This window comes from Carlito syrichta, unplaced genomic scaffold (assembly GCF_000164805.1).
Source record: "Carlito syrichta isolate Samal-C Ts95f unplaced genomic scaffold, Tarsius_syrichta-2.0.1 Scaffold302821, whole genome shotgun sequence".
Taxonomy (NCBI): domain Eukaryota; kingdom Metazoa; phylum Chordata; class Mammalia; order Primates; family Tarsiidae; genus Carlito; species Carlito syrichta.
The window spans coordinates 105,150-132,488 of record NW_007246917.1 but is presented as its reverse complement, the minus strand read 5'-3'; the positions used below and the strand labels follow the sequence as shown (position 1 = coordinate 132,488).

The 27,339-nt window shown below is 42.0% G+C and overlaps 1 protein-coding gene across 2 annotated transcripts in view; it reads right to left on the bottom strand.

The window, feature by feature from the left end:
• GAD2 (glutamate decarboxylase 2) overlaps nucleotides 1–27,339 on the bottom strand; it is a 78,383-nt gene that overhangs the window by 49,699 nt on the left and 1,345 nt on the right. The window contains exons 3-8 of one of the 2 annotated variants that reach the window (XM_021711882.1): nucleotides 27,174–27,189; nucleotides 26,203–26,502; nucleotides 21,399–21,489; nucleotides 20,734–20,846; nucleotides 16,540–16,655; nucleotides 3,003–3,082 (exon numbers count right to left, since the gene is read on the bottom strand). In XM_021711882.1, the coding sequence (XP_021567557.1) occupies nucleotides 3,003–3,082; nucleotides 16,540–16,655; nucleotides 20,734–20,846; nucleotides 21,399–21,489; nucleotides 26,203–26,502; nucleotides 27,174–27,189 (716 nt within the window). The remainder of the gene's footprint in view (nucleotides 1–3,002; nucleotides 3,083–16,539; nucleotides 16,656–20,733; nucleotides 20,847–21,398; nucleotides 21,490–26,202; nucleotides 26,503–27,173; nucleotides 27,190–27,339) is intronic. The other variant, XM_008057163.2, reaches the window with a different exon arrangement.

The following is a 27,339-nucleotide window of genomic DNA, read 5'->3' as shown; positions in this document are numbered from 1 at the left end:
CCAGGTGTGGTGACTCATCCCAACACTTAGAGGCTGAGGTCGGAGGACTACTTGGGGCCAGAAGTTCGAGACAAGTCTGGGCAAAATAGCAAGTCACTATCTCTATTAAAATAAAAAAAAATTAGCCAGATGTGGTGGCACATGCCCTTAGTCGCAGTCACACAGGAGGCTGAGGTGAAAGGATCACTTGAGTCTAGGAGGTTGAGACAATGAACTATGATCACTCTGCACTCCAGACTGGATGACAGAGTAAGACCTCCATCTTTAAAAAAAAAAAAAAAAATATATATATATATATATATATGTTATATAAATAATTATTTGACTTTCAAATTTGAGGCCACCTGGTCAGCCACTGATTCTAGACCCCACTAGCTCTCCAGCATTCCGTGCCTCCTGCCTCCTTCTCGGCCCTCCTGTTAGAGTGTGACAAGCTCTTGGTACCTGTCCTGACAGTGCTGTCTGAGGGCCCTTTTCCGACCACTCTTCCTTCTTTCAGATCTGCAGTTCTTTTGCAAGCATGATGCTTCTTCAGACAATGGGATATCCTTGTGCTCCCATGAGGATCCATCTGACTGACTGGTGGACTCATCCAAGACCACTTCCGTGGTCACAGCTGATTTTCATGAGAGTAGAGGCAGCTGTACTGATGCTTTCAAGAGTGGAGGCAAGAGCCCCCTCTGCTCTTCCAGGTCACCTATCAGCCCACTGAGATTCACTCAAGAGTGTCTGCCAACTAGGCTAGTGAGGAAGACTGCCTGGGCCAGAATCTGTCTAGATGATTCTTCCCTGAATTCCAGGCTCTTATAACAGATTCACTTACAGATTAGGAAAGATTTAAAAGTCATCTAAACCTTTATTCCTACTTAGAATTTTTGAGGGGCCAGTTTTCTCCTTATATCTCAGATCCTGCTAGTGAGGAACACTGGTAACTTTAAAAAATATCAGGCAGTTCCTTTTTCTTTTTTTTTTCTTTTTTTGAGTTGGAGTCTCACTCAGTCACCCAGACTGGAGTGCAGTGGCCGCTCCCAGCCACCGCAGCCTCGACCTCCTGGGCTCCAGTGATCCTTCTGCCTCAGCCTTCCAAGTAGCTGGAACTACAGGCGCTCGCTACCACGCCTGGCTGATTTTTTTGATTTATTGTAGAAATGAGGTCTCGCCTGCCCAGGCGGGTCTTGAACCTGCGGGCTCAGGCAATCCACTCACCTCAGCCTCCCAAGGCACAGGATTACAGGCTGAGCCATCGAGCCCAGCGGCAGTTCCTTTTTCAAAATGCATTCGCCTCACTCTGTCTGTTCATTATTTCATGCCTGTTTTATTGCTGGAGACTCCCACTTGGCTTACCTCACCAGAGAGCCTCTCCCCTTCATTGCTTCCTGAAGGGTGGCTTCATTCAGGTGCTTCTTGAATTAAAATACCTTCAAGGTACCTTGTTTCAGGACCTATCAAACTCAAATCCTAAATTTAGCTTCCCCCCAAAAATGAAAAACAAAACACCTTATTTTTCTGACTGTATAAGTTATATCTGCACTTTGGAAGGCCAAGGTGAGAGAATTGCCTGAGCCCACAGGTTTGAGACCAGCCTGGGCAACTTGGTGAGACCTCATCTCTACAATAAAAAAATCAAAAAATTGGTCAGGCATGGTGGCACGCACCTATAGTTTGGTTACTTGGAAGGCTGAGGCAGAAGGATCGCTTGAGCCCAGGAGGCCGACGCTGGGGTGGCCATGAGCATGTCACTGCCCTCAGCCTGGACTGAAACTCCAACTCAAAAAAAAAAAAAGTTATATGTGTTCTTTGCAAACAATGAAACAAAATCAAGCAATATAGAAAGGTGTAAACAAGAAAGTGGCAATCCTTTTTAATCTCACCACCCATGGGTAAACTTGGTTATTGATCAGTTGGGGTTTTAGAGCTTTCAGAGTTTCAGGTGACCGACCATATTTGCCATGGCTCCTCGTACCTCTGCTCAGGCCTGGGTTCTAGAGCCCCACAAGGTTCTCCTTCCTCCTGCTCCACCTTCTCTGTCTTTGCTGTGGTATTCAGTCTTCTGGAATTGCCCCTGCCTTTCCTTCCATCCATCCAACTCACTCCTAATTTTGAAAATCCAGTTTACGTCCCACCTGTTGCATGAAGCTTTTCATCTAAATCGATGTTCAAATGTGTGCTCTGTGCCATGCAATTCGATCATGCAACTGTCTCCTTCTGATGCCACTTCCTCTTCCCACCTAGATCACAGACTGCCAGGGAACTGGGATCGTGTATTTTGCCTTTTAAAGCCTAGTGACACGGTGGGCAAGCTACACATCTGACTAATAAATACAAATGAATGCATAAATGGTTAATTGAGGGGCTCCCTTTTAGTTTAGTGAATATTCTTACTCAAACCTTTAGACTGAATCAAACTGTTAGTAGGTTCTAGGCCTATAGACCGGTGATACTTTTCACGGACATTCTGAAATACTTTAAAATCTCTCCCATATAGTACCACACTGAATCCCAGAGTGCCTATGAGTACTGGTGCCAATTAAGAAAGGGATTTCCCCTGACAGTCCCTTGACTCTGGCACCAAGTTGTTGAGTTGCTGGTGCATTATTTACTTCCTGCTCACTAAACTGTCTCCCCTCCCATAATCACCCCATCAAGTTTACACAATTCATGGTGCTGAAAGTGATGATACTGCCATAAATCAGTGCTCAAATTGCCTACCGTTGCTAAAGTGCCGGGGTGATGAATGTCCTTTTGCACTTTCTTGGTGCAGACTATTTTGATTGATTTAATAAAGGTTCCGATTCAGTCAGGGATTATGGAAGGTTCCATGGCATGGAGGAACACATCCAAGGGCTCCAAGCAAGAGCACATGTGAAAAAGAAACAGCAGCTGGCAGTGACTGGGAGGGAGGCAGCCTTGTGGCCCATGGTCATTTCCTGTTTTCAGACCAAAAGGTATTTGTGTGGACTTTGTAAATTTCTAACCAATGAGGGGTGCAGATGCATGCTTACCTCTCATCACACTTAATCAGAATCACGCTGTCTGTTCCAATCCCTAAGGCTGCAGCTCCCTTCTTGAGAGAAAAATGACTCTGTGAAAAAGAAAAAGCATATTTGCAATTAGTTTCATATAAAGACAAGTTTCATTCCCTTGGCTTTCTCTCTCTCTCTTTTTTTTTTTTCGTCTTTTAGTTCTAGTCTGTACCTCCAAAACCTGGGCTCCCGAGAAAAGATGGCATCTTTCACTTGTGCTTTTTAAAAAAATTTGTGGTGAAGCACACATAACTTAAGTACCATCCTAACCATTTTTAGGTGTACAATTAAGTGGCCTTAAGTACATCCACTGCAGTGGGAAACCACTACCTCCATCCATTTCCAGAACTCTTTTCATTTTGCAAAACTAAAACTCTATAGCCTTTCAACAACTCTCTCATTCCTCCCTCTTGCCAACCTTAGGCAACCACCATTCTACTTTCTGCCTCTGTGAATTTGACTACTCTAGGCATCTCATATAAGTGGAATCATACAGTATTTGACTTTTATAACTGGTGTACTTCAGTTAGTGTAATGTCTCAAGGTTGTAGCATGTGTCAGAATTTCCTTCCTTTTTAAGGCTGAATAGTATTCCATTATACTTAGACACCATGTTTTATGTAACCCTTCATTCATCTATGGACAATTGTGTTCCTTCCATCTTTTTTTTTTTTTTTGAGTTGGAGTCTCACTCTGTCACCCAGACTGGAGGGCAGTGGCCGCTCCTGGCCACTGCAGCCTCGACCTGCTGGGCTCCGGCGATCCTTCTGCCTCAGCCTGCCAAGTAGCTGGAACTACAGGCGCACGCTACCATACCCGGCTAATTTTTTGATTTGTTGTAGAGATGAGGTCTTGCCAAGTTGCCGAGGTGGGTCTCGAACCCACGGGCTCAGGCAATCCACTCACCTCAGCCTCCCAAAGGCGCAGGATTACAGGCTGAGCCACCAAGCCCGGCTTGTTCCTTCCATCTTTTGGCTATTGTAAATAATGTGGCTATGAAACATGGGTGTACAACTATGTCTTCAAGACTGACTCTGCTTTAAATTGTTTTGGGTGAATACCTAGATCTGGAATTGCTGGATCATATTGTACTACCCCATTTAATTTTTTGAGGAAATGCCACATTGTTTTCCATAGTGGCTATACCATTTGACATTCCTACAGGCAGTGCACAAGGGCTCCAGTTTCTCCACATCCTTACTAACAATTGTTTTCTATTTTTTCATAACAGTCATCCTCATGTATGTGAAATAGCAACTCATTGAGGTTTTGATTTGCATTTTGCATTCCCCTAATGGTTAGTGATGTTGAGCATCTCTTCATGTGCTTATTGGCCATATGTACATCGTCTTTGGAGAAACGTCTATTCAAGTCCTTTGCCCATTTTGAATGGGGTTGTTTATTTTTTATTATTGTTAATTCACTTGGGCTTTTTGACAGAAGATAACAAGATGTTGGAAATTTTAGGACTTGAAACCCTGACACACAGTAACACCAAGCCAATATATATGAGGCATAAGAACCCATCAGCCGCTGCCAGCAGCTATGTATTATATGGCTCCCAGACTTATGTTTTGCTACCAAGTTACCTCAGCTTCTCCCAAGTTGTGTGCACTCAAGTAAGGGGAGAAATTGGCCCTGAATCTAGCACTCTCCATCCCAGAGTTGTTGGAGGGGCTGTTTGTTGTGCAGTCAACTGCCCAGCCTGGGCAGGCTCAAAAAAAGGGCATCATTTACTGGCTGGGGCAGAACAACTTGTCTGTATGAGAACAGGCCACACTGACAAACTACTGCTTAGTCTTTGTGCTTTTGGTTATTGATTCCGGGTGGGATTGTGTATCTCAATGATGGTAATCACTGTGCCATTTGAAGAGCTGAGAAAGGCTAACCTCAGCCCAGCTGTACTGCATCTCCCCATTAGCCTCTTACTATTAACTACAGATCATTAAGCTGTCCAAAAGGAGAGTGGCTTCCTGAATTACATCTCCAAAGGGTTGCTGACTGGAATTTTAAGTTATGGTCCCAAAAAGGGTCCTCTCTCTTTGAATACCCACTTTGGACTCATCTCAATTTTTAAATATGCAGAACAGAAACTCTCAACACTGTATTTCTAGGGGGTATGTCTAATAAACAGGAAGAAATCCCTGTTTGCAATAGCAGCAAATAATGTTAACCAATAAAGAAGACATCAAACAGAGGAGTTTTAAAAAGCCCAGTGTAGCTAGAAGTAATGAGAAAGGGCCATTATCCTCATTTTATAACCCCAGAATGACAAAGTGGACAATCGTTACCAAGATACCTGGAAACTAGAGGGGAAAGGTGAATTGGGTCAGGGTTAGTGAAGATGCATGACTATTCCACACACACACACACACACACACACACACACACACACTCACATGCACACACACAAAGTTATCTCGCGTATTTAGCAGAGCCTGGGTGACCCTGAAGAGAAGCAGCTTAGAGGAAAACAGCACCGAGTCTCTTATAGCCAGGAGGGCATCGAACAGTGGAGCCAGCTGTCCCCTCTGAGCAAGCACAAGTCACTCAAATTATGCCCCTCCGTGAATGAGCTCTTAAGCACGAAACTGCAAAATGGCAAATTGGGGATAAGTAAGAGATCTGGTGCACCTGGTCAATGGGAGGACGTATTCTTGTCTGATCTTTAATGAGAAAGAATAGGGATTCTTAAATGAGGAGCAATTACCCAGGATAATTGATCACTGTACTAAGTGCTACGGATTTAAAGAAAAACACATGCCCAAATAGAAAGCTTAAAGATGGGGAACAAAGGTGATATGAGGCATGAAAAAGGAAATTAGGTAGCAAACATGAAAGTTGTTTATATTTTCAGGAAAGGGAGCAGAGAAATAGCTAAACGTTATCCCCAAAAAGCAAGGGACCCATGGAGAGGAAGGAACTTGAGAGGGAAAAAAGGCTACTTAATGAGGGAGAAAGAGTGAAGACAGCCTAAATGGCATGTCTGTCTATACTGGTAAGACAACATGGGGAGAATCATTTTTAATCCTTGGCACCACATTTAACGAAGCCACTTGTTGGTAAACCAGGAAACAGCATCCAAAGAACAACCTTCTGGATGCTTAGGAGCATGGGAAGCCGGAGTCTGGAGGGCAGGGGAAGCTTGACTATGAGCAAAGGGCATTAGGGACATGTGGTGTGGGTGGCCTTCGTATGTGAAGGGATGTGCCAAGGCTGGGATGGGGAATAGCTTGCTTAGGGTGGCTTTGGAAGGCAAAATTCTAAACAAAAATTAGAAGCTATAAGGATTCAAATTTGTCCCTGAATACACAAGACTCGTAATAATCAGCTGTTCATCAATAGAATGGCTGGGAAATGAGCTAATGAACACACCCTTCTCCCTGCCCCTGATTTAGAAAAAATAACAATAGACCTTTGATAGAATCTAGTGCTTATTTAGGATTAAATCATATTTCTATTTAAGGATAATAGACATTAAAACCCATATAATTTTTATTTTATGCTAAATTAAAATTTCAACATTGATAGAAGAGTAATTTCTCTATTTTTAAATATATTGTAATCTAGACACTAGTTACACAATTCAGCTTACTTTTAAAAGGGCTCAAATAAATACAGGATTTTACAAGTTATAAAATACTTGTAATTTTAAAAATAGGCAGGCTTTCTGGGTTTAAGTGGGATGAGATTATCCAGCCTGGAAGAGAGGTACCATCCTGCCATTCTAACTAACCCCAGCCTGGAGGGTGCGGCATGGGCTCCTTCACTCTTTAATGGGAACATTAAATCTCACCTCCCTTTAGGGATGATGGGAGAGTTAGGAGAGTGGTAGAAAGCTCTGAGACAAACAAGGGCAGAGTCTTGGCATGCCAGTTTCTCTTCCTCTACTGGAATTGATAAAAGAAGTTTAGAAAGCTCCATTATTAAGCCATTGTTAGTTACATCCAAGTATTTAACTGAGACTCAGATTCAACTGCCTAGTGGATCACAGGCTTTCAGGGAGAAGTTTCTGCTAGGCTTGGAGGACACACATTATTGAGACAGTCTTTAGTCCGCGGGTTCGAGACCCGCCTGGGCAGCGAGACCTCATCTCTACAATAAATCAAAAAATCAGCCAGGCGTGGTAGCGCATGCCTGTAATTCCGGCTACTTGGAAGGCTGAGGCGGAAGGATTGCTGGAGCCCAGCAGGGCAAGGTTGCGGTGGCCGGGAGCGGCCACTGCACTCCAGTCTGGGCGACAGAGTGAGAACTCCAACTCAACAACAACAACAACAAAAAGACAGTCTTCAATATCCAGCTACCTTCCCTAGCTCTCTCTACTTGGTGGTACTGGCCTTTCTGGTCTTCTGTGAGCTTGCTAAATTGGTTCTTGCTTCTAGGTTCTCTTTTCCTGGAGAACCCTTCCTATAAGTATTTACATGGCTCCTTTTCTCATTTGATGTAAGTCTTTGCTCACATATTGTTTCCCCAGATCTCTTATGACCATTCTTTAAAATAGCCCACAATACCCTACTCTTTTGTTAACACATGACATTATATAGTAAATACTTATTAGTTCATTGACTGTCCCTTGCAGGAGGGATCCCCAACCCCCAGGCTGTGGATTGGTTCTGGTCCCTGGCCTGTTAGGATCTGGCTGTACAGCAGGAAGTGACCAGCGGGTCAGTGGAGCTCCACCTCCTGTTGGATCAGAAGAGGCATCAGATTCTCACAGGAGTGTGAACCCTACTGTGAACTGCGTATGCGAGAGATCCAGGCTGCTAGCTCCTTATGAGAATCTAATGCCTGATGGTACCCACCTCCCCCAGTCTGCAGAAAAACTGTCTTCCATGAAACTGGTCCTTGATGCCAAAAAGGCTGGGGACTGCAGCCTTATAAGAACATAGGAGGCTGCAAGAGGGCAAAGGCTTTGTTATAGTATGTAGGTGATGAATATTTGTTGTACTTGTTGACCAACTATCACCTAAATCTCTGGTTAAAATTCCCAGTGTTGAGGTGTGGCTTTGGTGACTGGAGCCAGACCATCGTGGGCTCAGTGGACCCCAATGCCTCTAATTGAAGGTCCATTCTAAAAGTAAGTCCAAAGATCTTCTGGGAATTCACTCCAGAAGGCTTAATATGGGGGCCTTTCTAAGCAGGATGCAACTGAAGCCCCCACCCCAACCAGACCAGCAGCTTAGGGGAAGAGAGAAACATCTCAGATATTTCATATATAAGGGGGGAACTCCAGAATTTATTTAGAAAAAATTGTGTGTTTATTCTTACATGTTTATTTATTTTTATTTATTTATTTATTTATTTTTTGAGTTGGAGTCTCATTCTGTCACCCAGACTGGAGGGTGGTGGCTGCTCCTGGCCACCGCAGCCTCCACCTGCTGGGCTCTGGGATCCTTCCGCCTCAGGCTTCCGAGTAGCTGGAATTACAGGCGCGCGCTACCACGCCTGGCTGATTTTTTGATTTTATTGTAGAGATGAGGTTTCGCCTGCCCAGGCGGGTCTCGAGCCCATGGGCTCAGGCAATCCACTCACCTTAGCCTCCAAAAGGCACGGGATTACAGGCTGGGCCACCGAACCGGGCTATTCTTACATGTTTAAACTTCAGTCGCCTTCAAAGTACTCTGTGTGATGCAATACACCTATCGAGATGCTTTTTCTATTGCTCAAAAACAGTTTTTGAACTTGTCAATTTTGATGCCTTTTAGTGCTTCTGCCATTTGTTTGTTTGGTTTACCTTTTCCACATCGACAAAATGTTTCCCTTTGGGAACATTTTACATCTGGGAAAACAAAAAAACGTCTACTGGGGTAAGATTAGGAGAATAGGGAGGGTGGGACATGAGGGTCATGCTGTTTTTGGTCAAAACCTGCTGAACACTCAGTGCAATGTGGGTAGGTACACTTGTAAATCACCCATCATGAAACGGGCAAACACCTTGACTCTCCAGAAAAAAAAATTAACTGAAGCCAAACACAGCCTCTCACAATACTAACTGGTACACTGATGCTGAGGGATTCCTAGAACACTTAAGTAGTGGGAGAAGTGTACTATAAGTGTCCACCCTCCAAAAAATTATTATAAGTTTTTGGGAGTTCCCTCTTATAAAAGAGAGCAGACACATTAGTTTGGAACTCTCAGCTCTTAACTTTTCTGACATTCTATCAAGGATTCTACTTTCTAACTCTAGGGTCTATCACTTGATCAGTTGTCCTTGGACTTGATTCTTTTGTAGCAACAGACCTCCCCTTTGTGGGTGGAGTGAATGGGGGTGTATGGAAGAACAATATAAGTAGAGGTGAATAAGGATCATTGTATATCAGGGAACCCCAATGAGTAAATCTTGAAGCCCAGTCTATGAATAAGCTGGAATCTGCCTCTTTGACCATTCCCCATGCTTTAGACTCCCTCCCACCCTCAGCGACTACACTTCTAATGATATCGCCTGTCTTCTTCCTCTTCACATTCCTCCGATACCCTCATTGGTTTGCCTCCTCTATGGTCACCCTAAGATTTAAGGAAAATGACAGGGACAACTGCCTCAGAAAGGCTGGTTGCCTCTGTCCTTGTTTCTGCTCATCAACTGGCCTAAAAGAGCATTTTGCTTCCTAGAGTATCTGATTTACAAAGAAACAAACATGTGCTCTGGGGGACTATCTCACTGATTTCTAATTATTATGATCTGGAGGTAGGGGCTCACCCAGCCACATTTTTAAAGACTGTATGATTTGGAGATGATGTGCGTCTGTATGCAGGTATTGCTGTGAAGCTGCTAGCTTATTAGTCACACATAGTTCTAATTGGTGAAGTCACCTCATTGTGAGTTTGTGCCCTAAATAGGTGTCAAAAGCCAGGAATGATGTGTACCAGGATCAAACTCAACATGAAAAGAGTTCCAAGGATGACATTTGGTGACAAATGCGAACATCGATACTGCGCGTGTATCAGTCATGTTGACCACTCAATGGACAACAATTATTTCCATAATTTGCAAGTCCTAAAAAGAGTGAATTAAAATATGAAATGGAAAGAGGTAATCTGAGGCAAAACAATGTGGGTTTGACATCTGTTTCTATTTAGGAAAGTCACTTTCTCATTCTGAGCCATTGTTTGCTTGGCTGCATCGATAAACTCCTCTCTTGAGGGAACTGGTTGAGAAATGTACATAATAGATGTGAAATGGCGTGGATGCTCCAGCACTCAAGAGGTGCTCACAAAGGTATAGTCCTTCTTATCTGCCAATCTTCCTACCTAATGTGATACCATCTTCAGGTTTCCCTCAATTCCTTGAACACAATTTTGAAATCTTCAAACAAAACTAATATCAACTTATATTATTTAAAATAAATATATGCCACATGGAGTATGTAGTGAAATATCAGAACTATGCAAGCAATAGTAGAGGATCTAAACCATTGTGAATCCTTGGGCATTGCTCTGGTATTTTGAGATGGGGGCGCTGAGGCATATCTATCTTAAGGAAATAATTTGCCCCAAGACATGGCCCCTAACTCTCCACTTTCCCTGCCTTCTGCCTAAGCTCAGCTCTTTCTCCACATGGGATGTCATGGGTAGATGGTTCTAACAGCAATGCTGGATGCCCTATTTGAGGGGCTCACCGAGGGCTAGGTGCTGTGGGCTACCTTTTCAATGTATCATCTCACTTTATTCCCCACAGCTATGGGAACTAGGTATCGGCATTCCCATTCTTCAGATAAGGAGGAAATGAAGGTCATGCCCTGGGAGGTGGCAAAGCAGGGCCTATGAACATTTCTAGTCAATTCCAAAGCTCACAGCTTTATCCACTGACCTGGGGAAAAATAAGTCTATGCAGTCAGTCCTGACCTAGCATTTGGAACAAGGGAGAGCCCGTCACTTGATGGCAAATGTGATCTCAGGGGCTCCCTCCACACCCTTTCTCCATCCTTTCTCCCCAAGTACAATGGGCACTCCACGAGAGCAGGCACTGGGTCTGTTCTGTCCACTGCTCTCTCCTGGTGCTGAGGCAGTGCCTGCTGCCCAGCAGCACTGAGGAAGAAAGGAAAGAATAAGGAGCATATCTCACTGCACAGTGCTGGAGTTGTGCCTTCTGGCCTCATGCCTTTGCCTCTTGTTGCAATGGAAATGCCCCCAGGAGAGCCAATGCTTAGGTCTTACCTATAGCTTACACTGCAGCATGGTTTCCAGGTTCTTTCCTGAGAGCAGGTTTTGATGGGACTGAGTAGAGAATAAAACAACATGGCAGTGATGAAGGCCCTGAGATGGAAAGGAGGTAGGAATGCAGAGGCAGAACAGGGATGCCAAAGGTAAGAGAATTCAGCTCACAATTTCATTTACTGCCAGTTCTGTCAGGCTCTGTTTTTGCCTAATGGGGAGTATTATATTTTGTGGGAGTTGTCTTTCCAAGCTGCCAGGTCACTTTTTTTTTTAAAGGAGGTCTATTTTTAGAATCAAAACCTTCTCAAATAGTGACATGTAAAAATCATCTTTCTAAAGCAATTATGAGAATTACTTCCTCACAGAAGCAGGCCTAGCCCATGAGGGACCTTGGCAGAACATTGGTGACTGGTTCCAGGAGACGCGGACATGAGCTGGGCTTGGCATGTAAAGACTGGAGGGACTTAGTTATGGAATTTGCCTAAAAGATCCTGGTGTCTGTAGTGATTATGAAGAACATTTTTTCCATGACAAAGTTATGCTGTTTCAAGGAAGTTATTTCTGGAAGAGCTGTGTCACACGAGGAAATAAGAGGAATTTTGAATAAAGCCTATGGTTTAGGCTTTCAAAGGATTCAGAGTTAGAGATGTGAATTGTTGAGCTGAGATCTTAGCTTTCCTCTAAACCTACTTTCAAGAAAGGACCTAAAACTCATTGGGTCAATTTTCACCAAGACTTTCTGTCACTGAAGATGTAGGAAAGGTGATGAGATTCCAGCAAAGAATGAGTACTGAACCAAGTAACCTTTAAGATCCTTCTCATGAGATTTTTGTGATTCTATATTTTGGAGGAAAGTAATCTTGGAATTTTAAACACCATCTCGTTTCAATTCAGTGATTTATTTACTTCTTCAATGCTCTCCGTGGCAATACTATTTGTTTAACTTAGTCCTAATAAAATTATACAAGAAAATAATTCAAACAACCAGAAAAATTTAATACCTTGCCCTCCTTATCAACCAGGTAAAGTTCTGGTCTGTGTTGGTGGCCAGAATAAAGGTGGGTAGCTTTGGTAGGTTGTGACAGAGAAAGAGTGAAAAGTCATGTAAAAACAAAAAATGACTCTTCCCTTACTGAATTTGTGAAGTTTCTGGCTGGATATGGAAGACCACAGAGACTTTCAACGTCATTTCCATCTCTATAGCTCCAAATATGCCAAGTTATAAACTCAGTGCTCAGAATAGAAGAAAGGACAGTAACTTGATCTGGTTCAGCAGATCAGTAAATTATATCAGCACTAGAATAACCAACATGGGGAAAATGGGATTTGAGAAAAGATGCTGCAAGGGAAATATATAGCAGTCAGTTAGAGAGTGGTGTATAGGACATCCAACCCTAGTTGAGAGAGAAATGTTGGGCTGAGCACTAAGCTAATCACTTTACATATACTGTCTAATTTAACCCTCTAAACAGTCCTATGTGAGGAGCATTAGTAATACTTCCCTTTATCAGATAAGAAAACTGAGCCATAAAGAACACGATAAAACCAAATATTTCAGCATGTCTGTCTGATTCCTTAGATTATGCATCAAAGGAATTAATTTTAATGCAACAAAATATATTTAATGCAAAAAAAGGAAGAGTGTTGGGATGGTTGGGAAACTGAGGCTCTAGGTCTGGCTCTGCCACTGACTGTAAAATCTTGGACAAAGCAGCCCCCATCTGTAAAAATGTTGTGCAATCTTGGACAAAGCATCCCCATTAGGCTCTGTTTCTGCCTAATGGGGAGTATTACATTTTGTGGGAACCATCTTCTAAGCTGCCGGGTCACTTTGTTTTTTTAGAATAAAAAAAAAAAAAATCTTGTACAAAACGTCCCCCATCTCTTTATCTATAAATTAATGTTGTTTTCTGGAGTTACCTAATATTTATGTAGAGCTTCTGGGTCCCAGGTTCTGAGGTAAGAGTTTTATGAGGATCTCATTTGATTCTCCCGAAGTCTTGAGCCTTGGAAAAGCCCCAAAGAGCATGAAGAGAGAATACCTGAAGCAGTTTCTGCCTCAGCCCTTGGCTTTCCACCCCTCACTAGATAAGCACAGCAGTCCCTCTACCACCCTTCCTCCCTGTGGATCAAGAAATTCAGGTAAGAAACCTCCATGCGAAGATTGACATCGGATAGGCTGGAGAAAAGGCATTTGAGAAATGACTTGGTAATGTTCTTTCCCCAGCCTATGGAGATCTATTTCTGGAGCTGGTGGAGACAAAATGATTGCAAAATCTGAAAAGACCAGGGGAATATGTGGACTGCTTGAAGCCAGAAGGAGCTACACTAGACGATGAATTAAATGTAATGTCTGAGGTTGAGAGCCCAGAAGGAACTAGAGATGAGGATCATGTTACCACTTTACCTGCAGGCAGAACTCTCTTTTAAAAGCTCATCTGTCCAGAATGGTTTGGGTCAAGTTTTCAATGAGCTCTGAAAGCCCCCTCCAGCCCAGACCTATGAAATAATGAGGAAGGATTTTTGATATGGGGAGGGAGTAACAATTTAGCATCCCATCACATTAAGAAAAAAGTTCATGATAGAAATTTCATTAGGGAAGGTATAAAATGTTAGGTCAATTGATGAGCTGTTTTGCACACAACTTTGTTGCTATACCTTTTAATTTGGTTTCTACAGTGGTAGTCAGAGCAGGGACCTCATTGGCCTGGGAGTCAGGAAACTCAGTTTGATCCTGGCTCTACCTACTTAGCTAATTTCAGCCTTTTCATTTTTAAAATGCTGATAAAAATCTCTGTTCCATTTGTCCCACAAGGTTGTGGTCAAATAGCAATCATATATAAGGTATCATACATTAGAAAAACAGTTCATTTGTCAAAAATGATGAGCCTATAGTTAGGGCCTATTGTTATTTCAGGAAAAGCTCATAATTCAAATGATCATTTATAATGATGTGTGAGGACAGAGACACAGGAGGGAGGATGGAGAACCAAGTGGTTGTTGAATGACCGAATCACTTTTCTATTAATAAAGAAGTAGACTCCAAGTTTGCAATATCAGGAAAAGAAAGTATAGGAAATTTATTCTTAGACCATATGGCCTGAGCTTTCTGGGCAAGGTTAAGTCAATATTTGTCAAGCATGAGGCTAAGAATCTCATGCACAAGCCAGAGATGCCTGGCAGAAAGAATAGGGCAGCTTGCTGCTGGACTAACCTCATTTTAGCTCGTGGAGACAGCTTGGAAGCCAAGAGAAAAAGATGCCCAATATAAGATCAACTGGAATTCTTGAGGCTGAGAATGAAGTAACATTTAACTATCTAGGGTTCCAAATACACTTCATGGAAATAATAATTGAGAAGACAAATTATATCATGCTTTTCCACTCTTGGAGAAGCTGAGGAATGAAAGTTTTCCCTTGGTGGGGTACTAGGTGAGACAGACTGCGTAATGGATACCCCCACCCAAAAGATGTCCACATCTTCATCTCTGAAACCTGTGGGAATATATTACTTTAAATGGCAAAAGGAACTCTGAACATATAATTAAAGATTTTGAGTTGGGAAATTATCCTGGATTATCCAAGTAGTCCCAAAAGAGGGAAGCAGAAGGGTCAGAGTGAGAGTCAAAAGGAGATGTGGTGAGGGAAGCAGTGGGTGGGGGAGAGAGACAGAGAGAGAGGGAGAGAGGCAGAGAGAGAGAAGAGGAGAGATTTGAAGATGCTGTGCTGTTGGTGTTGAAGATGGAAGAACAGCCCATGATCAAGAAATGCAAGGGGCCTCTAGAATCTAGAAAAAACAGGAAAACTAATTCTCTCCAAGAGTCTCCAGGAAAAATGCATTTCCCATTTTAGCATTTTAGAATTCTGATCTCCAGAATTATAAGATAATGAATTCATGTTGTTGAAATCACTAAGTTTATGTTAATTTGTTCCAGAGTAATATAAAGGTAAAATACTAGGTAATTTCAGGCTGTGGTCTTCTCTGCTAAATTTGACACCTATACAAAGAGTAAGGGCGCTTAATAAAATAACAAAACCCCAAAACATGACTGAAAATAAGATGCTCAAGACAATTTGTCAACATACGATCACTAGTTTCCTTTAATCCCATAGCTACTGCTGTGGTAGTGAACTGTTTCCACTTGCTTCCAATTTATACTTGCTCTGTTTCCTTGTTATCTGAAAACACACACACACACACACACACACACACACACACACACACACACACACGTGCGCACACACACACACACCGCTTAAAATAGGAAATATGAAAATTTTATGGTGGTTCTGAGATCCATTATGGTTCCCTGCTTCTCCTGAGTGACATCTCTTTACAGGAGCTTTATAGACTCCTTTGTATCCTCCCTGTCTTCTAATCCCCTAACCATCAGAGGCTTCCAGGTCTTCTTGGAGGCACCCGTATTCCAGACCTAGGCTACTGTGAGGCAGAGGTGGTGAAGGAACAGTGTTATGAATTACATAACAGATGATGCTCATCTGGCACCTGTAAAGGAGTGGATCTTGGGTTGATGGCAGGCCCTGTATGGCAGGAGGGTTTGGAGACATTGCTTACACAACTGCAGTGTGGCTTTGCATCTGTTTGCTGCTTCACCCTGGCATGTGAGAGAAAGCTGGGTGTCTGGCAGGCTAAAGCTGTTAGCTCAATTTATATGAACAGGATGGGTCACTTTTTCCAATGCCTCGGAGGTAGTAGGAGGGATGGCATTAACTCGTGAAGGCCACTAAAGGAGTATGTCATAATACAAGGAAAATTAGAGCTGTCAGGCCTTGCCTGGTCAGCAGCCTAACAGAAGGCAGGAGCTTGTGGTTGGCTGAAATAGATCTGGCCCAAAGATCAGCTACAACATACCACTATGCTATTTCTTTATGGTAACAAAACCTCTGGCCAAGTCAGCTCAAGATTAATGTTAAATGATTCAATGTACCATGAGGGTAGAATTTCTATCAGATCTGTTAACTGTATTTTTAAATAGAAAGACTATCAATAGGTACTTTGGAGCTTTGGTTTCTCAGGCACAGTATTAATGGTTCAAATGAGTTCATAGTCACTATGCCTTCTCTCCCCTTTCCCTTCCCCTAACACGTAACATTATCACAGAAAAGTGAAGGGTAAGAACTAGAGGTAAAGCCAACCTGCATTATCTTTGAAAGTTTTCCTTAATTTCGAAGAGACAAGGAGAACAGCACATGTACCATCAGCTGTTGTTTCCCCTCAATCTCTTCCAAGATATGTCTTCTGTAACGAGAACCTCTGGGGATAAAGTATCTCTAGCCAACATTCCTTCAACTCGGGCTTTACTAAATTTAACCTTGAACTTGGAAGGAACAGAAATACGTACGTGCTCAGATGTGAAGGCGATGAGCCTGGGAACAGCAGCCATTCCTTTCTCCTTGACTTCTGGGAACATCTTAAAGCGTGCAATCATCATGGCATACATATTAGATATGGCGCCACCTGAAGTGCACAGCAACATGATGTTACTTTTTCTATTTATTACAACATCATTTCACATGCAAGCAACATTCTTTATTTCCACTGACCTAGAGTCCTCACTGTATACACACACACACACACACACACACACACAACACACACACACACACACACACACCCTCTTAGCTATCCTTTGACTGAATCATCAGACTCAAAGGCACTACCCAACAGAGTTCAGAGAAGGAATATAGGGATAGGACAGATGCCGCCCCTCTGCACCCCATCTCAGTCACTAAGGGAACTGCAATTGATTCTGTTCTTGCTGGGGGCCCTTTGGAGAGGTTCTTAAAAAGAGAAATGTTTGTCTTCCTTCCCTATTGGTGAGTGTAGTCATTCTGTATTAGACCTGTAAAATCCTACTTATATCCTGATGAAGAACACTTATTTCTTTTCATTTCAACTCATGCAATGCTTTGCACATGGATTAAAATAAATCAGTTGTTGTTGATGGTGAGGGCTGTTAATCAAAAAGTCTCACAGAATGAAGGATAAATATCCAAGTTCAAGTTCATCTCATCATAGGCATCTCTTTCATTCCTTCAATATTGTTCTTTCCTGTCAACAATATCATTGAAATAGAATTGCATTGGCTAACAAAGCTTATTTCATAATTAGAAGAAAGCATATAACTAAGAATTTTAAGTCCATATTGAATTACTTTTCCTCTGTCATCCTAAGATTGCCAGGGATCTCATATCATAAGATTTGTACCTTATTAGTAGAGTCTCAGTTCACAAGCAAAGCAAAGTAAGATTTTCCCAAGGTTGTTGGGAAGCTTAGGATTTTTGCTATCCAGGAAAAGGACATTGTGATGCATGCAAATGATAAGTAAACGCAGTACCTCCCTCTCTCACCTAAAGGGGGAATCCCTAGGCCCTGCCTTCATGTGGGTGCTTTGAGTTACTTTCCATCCTGGTGGCTGGGGAGCAGAAGGGCTCTGTTCCAAGTTGAATGGCTTATGCAGGACCTTTCAACCTTTGCCTCATGAGTCCTGGGCTCTGACCCAAGCTGACAGCCTGGCACAGAGTAGTCATCACCCAGATCCTAGCTCTGCTGTCAGTCAGAATAAGGGCAATTCCTACCTTTCTGGACCCCAGAGACACAGTACAAGAAGAATCCAGGTCACACTTGCTCTGAGCAGACACCCTATCTAAAAGACTGACTGTAGGAAGCTAGCTAGACACAGGGTATGCTCTTAAAGGAACTTCCATTCCAGCTCATGGCCTCTCAATCTTGGCACTTATTGACATTTTGGGCTACATAATTGTGGTGAGGGCTGTCCTGGGCATCGTAGGGTGTACAGCAGCACCACTGGCTTCTATCCATCAAGATGCCAGTAGCTCCTCCTCCTCTGTACACCAATGTCTACAGATATTGTCAAATAGCTCTTGGGGATGACAAAATAGCCCCTGTTTGCAAAAGTTGTTTTCAAAGTTGTTCTGGTTGTTCTTAAAGAGAATGGAGAGGAAGGAGGAGAGAAGAGAAAGGGAAAGAAAGCGCTCTTCATGTGCAGTTACCCAGGAGGCTTCCAGCCCTGCTCTCCTACTTTTCTTCTTGTAGCTCAGTTATCCTAAAGGTTCAGCAGCCCTGAGAGGGATGAAAAGGATTCTGGACCTCTAGAAATAGTAGACTGCTTTGAACAGCACAGGCATGAGAATGGATGCACAACCCCTAACTGCTTTTATTTCTCTAAAGAAAGAAAACAAAAACAAGGGCTGAAACATTCCGGAAATCCTATTAGATAGGCAAGGGTCTGTGACTAAGTCAAGCTTTTTTTTTTCCTCCTTAGTCTTTGTCCTTTATGACCTGTTGAGCAGTGAGGAGTGCTCTAGTTCTCTCTGGTTCCCAGGTATAGGTGACACCACATAAGCAGATTTCTTCTAGGAGTCCTAAAGGATTTTCCATGAAGCATGAAGCCTTTGGATGTTATAGATGGAGGTGCAAAGCAGCTGAGCTGGGCTAGGTATTCAAGTCACAGACCTAATTCTTCACACTTAGTCCTAGGGAATGAGACTTTTAGATCACAGGCACATAAGATGTACAATTTTCCCTATTCCCACCCCTTAAATGTTAAGATGCTCTGCTCTAGGAGCACGACTGAAAGCTATGTGGAAAGCATCCATTAGCCAGTAGGATGCTAGGAGCCATTTATTTACTATCATGCCTTATAGAAAGTAGAGCAGAAACAGGTTGCCAATGACCTTCTCTGTTGTCCCCCCTGCAGCTTGTGAGATCTACATTACACTGTAGCCTGACACCTATAGCTTGCACCTTGGGGCGAAAGCATATGGGTCTTTAGGCTCCAAGGAGGCAGGTATTACCCATGATCAAACATTAAGTCTTCTTTACCTGCTAACTCCTCATTACCAGTGAGGGTGGAGGGATAAACCCTAAGACTATCCCTAGCCTAGCAGAATTGCCAAAGAGGATTCTTTCTCTGGGTATATATTTTCTAGTGCATGTAGGTTCCCAGACCAGCCAGGTAAATTAGGCCTGGCCCCTAGTCAAATTAGTCACATGTTCAGGGTCAACAGGTTCAGCTGTTCTCTCTCCACTCCTGGGGACCATTAAAATAGAGCCCAGGATACTCTCTTTTCATCTCAGGGACAGCTCAATCCTACAACCAACCATATAAGGGGAGGAAGACTAAACCTAGAAATGATGTTGATCTTTGTATCCCACCTCATTCCTCATGAAAAATACCTTCAAATCATCAGTTTCAGGCAATGATGACAAAGCTCTCTTAGCAGAGGTGGTTTTCCAAAGGAAAACTAAGTACTAAGTTCCCTACAAAATAAAGGCTAGCTTTTATAAAACTCATCACAGCTGGTGCTCAATGACTTCTAAAAAGGCTAATTTTCCTTTCCATTTAACTAACACTTTTTCCTTCAGTACCTGATAAATTGTGCTATATATTTAAAAACATAAAATAAAATAGCAGATCTGAGCTTGTAGGCAAACATGCCTAACTTCAGCCTTGGCCTTGAGGTCACCGTTGCTTATTTATCATTTTTTTTCTTTGAGCTCTTTCTCCCTCTCCCTCATTATCTGCTTGTCTTTGTAGATTTGCTGAAGATAGATCATAACAACTTGGCCTTTGCTATGCCTGACACAATGGCAGGTGTGGCTCTGACCTCTCAGGTGGGGCCTATCTCACTGGACTAATGACCCTCACTCCTGCAACTGATTAGGTGATGGTCTGCAAACTAGGTTTCTTTTCCATGGGTCAGTGACTCCTTCCTCCCACTCCTTTTCTAACTTCTATTTCTTCTCTGCATCAAACCAAGGTCATACACAGAACTGTAAACCAAGGGCATAGTTTTTGTTTCAGGTTGATTCTCTTGGCTGGGAGAGGTGCAAATAATGGAGCTTAGAATACAATGACTGGTAAGAACAGATAAGATGGAAAAGATTGCATGGCATGATAAAGAAAAGAAGGGATGAGAAAACTCTTGAAGAAATCATTACCTCTTTTTTAGCCCTAAGAAATTATCTCCTGAGGCACTCTCTGCCCTTCTTGAAATTAATGCAAATCTACATCCCTGCTTGTTATTTCGAAGAATAGAGTGGTGCATATGCTCTGTCTGTTGAGTATGTTGAGTAGATATGCCTTGCTATGCATCCTTGAACAGCAAGAACTATCCTTTCTTTTTTGGTAATTCCAGGAAGAGCATCAGAGAATAAATTCCCTTATTCAGAATCTTGATTCCTTTGTTCCACATTATCCATACATCCTGCTTGCAGGATCACATTGGAAGCACTGAGTAAGTACTATCTGTGATTATGCTTTTTTTGAACACACAAAAAAGTGATGTTCAAACACAGAGTAGTTAGCATGAAGGCGTGCTCACTGGCCATGTTCTCTTAATTATATTTATTCTTTTGATCAACATATAGCCTAGTTAACCTAAACAGACAAGTGGGCTAGATATTTAATCTTTCCTACATTCATAACAAGGCCTAGCATATTAGAAACACACACACACACACACACACACACACACACACACACACACAGAAAGATCAAAATATCATGTACCAGGAGAAAATATTCCATCGCCAGAGCCCCCTGGCCAGCCAATGATTTCTCTCATTTTCTTTAGTGTGACATATTCCAAAAGCACAAATACTGGAGCAATTTCATAGGTGAACCTGAAATGTAGTAATGGTCACATTTTATGTGTGTAACTCACATAAATAATTCACCATTACAATATCTACAGAAAAATTTCTTTTAGAAAACTGTATATTCACAAATGTTATGATTATACCATTAAGCAGAGAGAAATTTATTTTAAAAGGTCTTCCAAAAGGTTTGGTTATTTTTCTGCATCCCTAAAGTCAAAAACTTCAATTATTGACATTATGTACAAGGGTGGTTTATCACACTGAATAATAAAGAAGAATGCAGGGTAACACTATTTAAAAACATCTGGTCCCATCTCATTTTTATTTCACATTATACATAATTGTAAATCCAAAATGCCAAAATGTCCCTTGTGTATTTTAAAAATTTTGTATAGTTTGCATAAAAGATATATGGGGCTATTTTCTAATAAGTTAGAGTGAACACACATACCTCTGAAGTTCATATCACTATTTTAGGGGCTACTTAATAAAAGGAGATCATCACATAAGAGGTGATATGAATCTCCTAGGCAATGAAATCTCCTAGGTTACACAAAAACATATTTAGCTACTTACATGTTTGTATTTGCTGTTGATGTCAGCCAGTCTGCTGCTAATCCAACCATATCCAATCCAGTGGAAAGTTGATTGAAATATCTGGGATGCCCTGGATAAAATGGAATACCAGAATCAGAAATCCAGTGAAAATAAATGCCTCTCAAACACATGATTTCTCTAGCTAAAAGACCTTGAAAGATCCTTCAGGAGTAGAAAATCCACATTTAGAAACACACCATGCACATACATGCACTTATGCACACACACACACACACACACACACACCCAAAAAGCATTTCCTCTAACCACAGAGGAAGAGACAGCTTTGAGTTTTGATATTTCTTAAAACACACTCAAAATTCTTCTTTTAAACATTCCCTATAAAAAATAACAAATATGGCTTGCAGTCTGGATACTAGTTTCTTTTCTATACTTTTTCAATATTTTTGCAAACTAAAATGCTACTGTAACCCAAAGCAATTCAAAGAAAGATTATTTCTTATTTACACGCATGCTGCTAAAAAATCCTTTTTTGTTGTAGTCATTCTGAGAATCAGTCATCCTATGACATCCGCTAGGCATGCCAACATTCATAATAATATCGTGACAAATGGCTGATGATTACAAAAGACAGGGCAAAAATGAGAAAATAGGACACTGCTGAGTGGTTTGCCCTGAATTCAAAAGGTGAGGATTGTCTAAAGATGGCATGGGCAAAGCTAATTCTTGTCAATTCTTCTCTGTCTGAATATTTGATTATAAACAACAAAGTTCCCACATCGCTGTGATTCAAAATAAAGCTAAACACAGTCAACATTACTGTCTTATCAACAAAATACACAGATATATCCAATGAACTGATCAGTCCATTCACAAGCCTTATCTAATTAACTTCTGGATTTCTCTAAAACTCACTGCATGGATTGGCATCCACATTCTCCTGAGGCTATTACTTAAAATTTGATTATAAATATCTCATTAGCATTCTGTTTCCTCCTCTAGCCCTATGAAAGCCTACCAACAAGTCTGATTTGCATAGCAGCAAAAAATTTTAAAGATTAATAATGATGGAATTAGCATCTGTTAAAAAGGTATCTGCCACTTACTAGACACCTGTCTGAAGCTTGGGGATGTGATAGTCTCTCATCACCAGCATGGGCAAAACAAGATAAAGGAAGGCAATGGGGAAAGCAGGGACAAAAGTCAACACACAGCTTATCTCTGGCCTGGAGTGCTCTCTTATCAGCCGAGGCATGTGGCCAGAGAGTGAGACACTGGGGACAAATAGGAACTGAGGAAGGGCACATTTTAGAGAGATTGGGACTTGTGCATCTCTTGTTCATTCTCCAGCATTGTTCTACCTCCCTGGGTCCTCATACATCATCCTTCTGCCTTTTTGCTCTTTTCCAGGCCCTCTGACGCTGACCCCGGCAGTTCGCCCCATCCACAAAAGGTGAAAAGGCCTCCTCTGCTGCTGAGGCCACCGATGCCTGGAACAACCCCCACCTCCTCTCTGCCTCATTGACTCCCCATTTCATTATGCTGGCATCTGAAATCACAGCCGCATTCTCCCTCTGCGTGCCCCTTCATTTCTGTTTCCCTAAGCCATTTTTTTCAAGTGAGGAAATTAATAAAGATTAGCTAATGTACCCATTAAGCTCATCTACCCATTAATCTACTCTCCCAATTCACATGCATTTTCTGGATGAATCTGGTGTTTATTATCACACAGTATTTAGTTCTAGAGAAACTCTGGCACACACATCTGTGCTTTAAAACTGAGATTCCAAGAGGTGTGTTTTGTCCCTGGATATCCCAAGACCAATCCACCCTGATGGCTACTTTTGGGGAAATGTGAAAGCAAGTTTGATGCTTCAACTGCTGGGTTTCCCTTCCTCTATACATTTTGTTGACTCTGGTCTGCCATTTCACCCGAATCATCTCTCCTGCCTAAAAACTTTCATTCATTGATACTGATGTGAAAATACGGAAGCAAATCATTTGACAGGTCAGAACATCAGACCCTCTTGATACATGGCAGAGATATTCCCCTAATGACATTTGTTGTCGTCCTGTGGCCCCTACAGGCTGGCTCCTAGGGCTGCCCCGCAAATCCAGGCGGGGCTCGCTGAGAGGAAGTGTGGGAGACCTGTCTCCGAGCCCCTCAGCTGTCCCCGCAGCCCTCAGCCTCCAGCTGCTGTCACCGCCTGCCGGGCCCTGTGATGGGAGCTGAGCGGCCGCGGCGGGCATGAGCTGGCCACGCGTTGCCTGCGCTGCCTGGGAGACGGCGAGTGTGAGACCGGAGATTCCAGCCGCTCCGGACTCTGGGATGCTCCCCACAGATTAGTAAATGAGCTCGCAAGGAGGCGTAGACTCAGCGAACAAGCAGCCTCAGGCAACTCCGACCCTGGGGCTCACCATCAGTGGTGAGGAGCCAAAAGTCTGTCCAAACTGCTCTTTACCTACTGGCAACCCTCACACAAGCGCGGCCTCCTTTACCGACACTTCAATTCCCTTTGTCTGATAGCTCAGGTAAAGACTCAAGATGACATTAACCCTTACTCTCCACCTCCCCACCATCGCCACCACATCTAATAATCTCCGCCAACGTTATTCCAGAATTCTATCATTCCCTGCAGGTTTCTGTGTTCCAACATTTCTTACGGAGGTGATTTTAACAATTCATGAACAATACTTCAGTGTAAAATATTTTCCACTGCCCTCACTCCTCTTTAAGTTTGGAGTCCGAGTGGGAATTAAGTTAAGCTCTCTCAGCAGAGATCAGGTGATAACACACATTTTATAAAGTAATTTCCCCATTACAGTGCCTGATGGTAGCAGGAATGGTAATGCCTTTGACAGACCCTGAATGGTACTAGGTGACACATATGACAGATACAGCACAAAAATCCATAAATTTGCCAACTGAGAGAAGGTGACTGCTGTTAATTTTTTGAAATGCTGCCTGGGGGGAGAAGATCAGCAGACTAAATACATTATGAATAATATCGAGATATTGTATTAATATTGATACATCTAGCCTAGAAAGGCAGCTGAATCCATATTTTTATTTATCTGAACTTCGAATAAAAAACATTAGAGCAACACTTGACTAACAATTTCACAAGCGTTATGGCAAAATCTAAGTATTGAATTGGCCCATCTTTTCCTGGCACTAAATGGAACATTGATAGAACTATTACTTTCATTGACTTGCAATTCCCATTGTCTTAACTCTTTAAATTGCATTTTAAACACCACCAGCTTTCAAGGATGAAGATGTAAAACATTCTCATAGAATCTTTTAGGTAGTAATTTACTATTAACATATTTAAATATTAGGTAAGGGGAATGGGTCAAACAAAATGAATTAAAAGCATTGTTTAGGTTTACACCTACAGATACTTGAAAAACTGGTCTTGTATGTAATCCTGTGGATTCTCCATGAACATTTTGAGGGTGATATCTAATAAACCTTCAAAAATTGAACTTCACAGATTGACTTTGATAGAAATCAACAAGTTAAGTTCCTTCCCACATGTATCTAGCTCTAAGTCCACAGTCTCACAGAAGTGGATACTAACAACAAAGTAAATCTATGTCACAAGGCTTCTTCTATGCATACCTTACCTCTCTGTTGGTATAAATAACATGAAAAAAAAGAGGAGAGAAAGAGCTAAAGTTCTCACAACAAACATTATTTGAAAGTGATTGTTGTTGATAAGAATAATAAAATATAAAATAAGGGTTCTATGGTAATTAATGTTCATGTCATAATTTATATTTTTTATTTGCTAGCAAATCTTAAGGCTACAAATCAGCTTAGATCACAAGATCTCTCCTTCCCACCCCTCCACCCCACAAAATTCATTCATACTTATTTTTATTGTTTTAATGAAGTGCTATGCCATTATGTGTCAGGGTGATTACAGACAATATGGAAAGGAAGGGTTATCATGACCTGGCTAGATTAATTGCTGACTCTCTGTATATAAAATGAAAGCTTGGAATGCATTCTGAAGCTATAAAATGGATAGAATCTTTACAAATTTTTAAAAAATAAATAAAATGAATAGAATATAAAGGATACTGTGAAAAACCAATAGTCACATCACAGAATATATATTTTTTAAATGTACCTCTAAGGATATTGATTCCCCCTTATTCCCTTTTTTCTTTATCTTACATGCACAGCGACTGGGAAGACATACACCCTTATATAACATGGCTGAGTTGCTAAGATAGACTGTACCGTGTTTGTGTGTGTGCACATTTCTTTAAAAATAGGAGAAAATCTAGAATTCAAATTTAGTGTTGGCCATTTGAGACAATGCCAAACATTATTCCTCCAACTCAGTGATTAATAGGATGGTTAGGCCAGTTCTGACCAGTTCTTTGCCAAAGAAATTACCAGCCCTACACTAGGATTCAGGCTTTTGTTTGGATCATGCCTTTTGAGATTTTATTTCCATATTCCCTTTCTCTCTCCATTTTGGATCCCTTCTACTGGCCTCTCCTGACAAATGGTTGCTTCTACACTAGTGGTTAAATCTCCGTGACCAAATGCATGCAATGTAAAATCTGATGATTGATACTTAGATAATGTTTCTGATATTATCAACTGCAGAAGCATTAACAACAGTAGTGGAAAAATGCTTTTAGGTCTTTTGGGTGATTAGAATCATTCTAATGATGACTATTTCTAAACGATGAAAATAACGTTGCAATGTTGAAAACATCAGTAACTCCATCAAACAAAACATTTTTATAGAAACAAAAGGGTAAAAGAAAAAAGATTTTATTATTTCTGATTGAACAATACCTGTTTTAATTGCATATTTTAGAGTTGTTTGGCAATGCATCAAAATTTCCTCCAAATTTTGTGGTTGGTCTGCCAATTCCCAATTATACTCTTGAAGAAGCTCGTTAGGGTAATGGAAATCAATCACTTTGGTTGATCTATCGAAACTTTTCACCACATACTGAAGCAAAATGTCCATAACATCTTGCAGAAACGCCAAAGTGGGCCTTTCTCCATCACAGGCTGGGAGCAGATCTAAAGGGATGGAATTAAAATGCCACATTTTAATTTTACTATGAAAATATTCAGGGTAATTTCTCTCTGTACTGAAATATTTCAGGTTAAAACATGAACTTTAAAGGGATGGCATTTTTCAAACAGGAAGGGAATGAATGAATGGGAAAAAGATTTCTCCTCCTCCCCAAATACTTGCACATCAATTTATTGTTTGCTCTTTTTTTTTTAATCGAAAAGAGTGTGCCTCCATTTGTCTATTTCACAGGAGTTTTGTCCTAAACGTTATTTCTCTAAATCATCTTAAACATTTATAGAAACACTTCACGTCAGAAATAGTTTGGGGAATACCTCGGGCAAACCAAGCTACACGGTACAAGCAACCGTAGGATCTCTGGCCTGTTAAGAAGGCCCGCTGTATCCAATGCCATTGTGAATGTGAGTGTATGTACGTGTGCGAGTGTGTGTGTGAGTGTGAGTGTGCATGAATGTGAAAGTGCGTGAGAGTGTGCGAGTGTGCGCGCGCGCGTTCGGGGCACTGGGTGTGCAAACGCACGGGGGTGAAACTTCGCGCGCGGGTCACCTGTCAATAGAATCGTTCTCCTGTGCAATGGCAGCTACGAATCACTCTCGTGATTTGAAGACCTAAAAAATAAATCTCTGCAATGCCGCATCCCCTGGCATGATCTCTGGCAACCGAGTCCCACGGAGGTCCCAGCGGCTTAGAGAAGCCGACGTCCAGCGCCTCGATCTCCCGCCGCCGGCTGGGCAGCGCTGGGGGAGCGCCACGGTCCCAGCGCCCTCTTAGAGCGCAGAGACCGGGCTCTGGGCTCGGACTGAGCGGGTGGGCCCGGTGTTTCTCGCTTTGTCTTAAGATTCTCGCAGGGCCCGCCTCCTCCCGCCACCTCGACGCCTGGGTCCGGC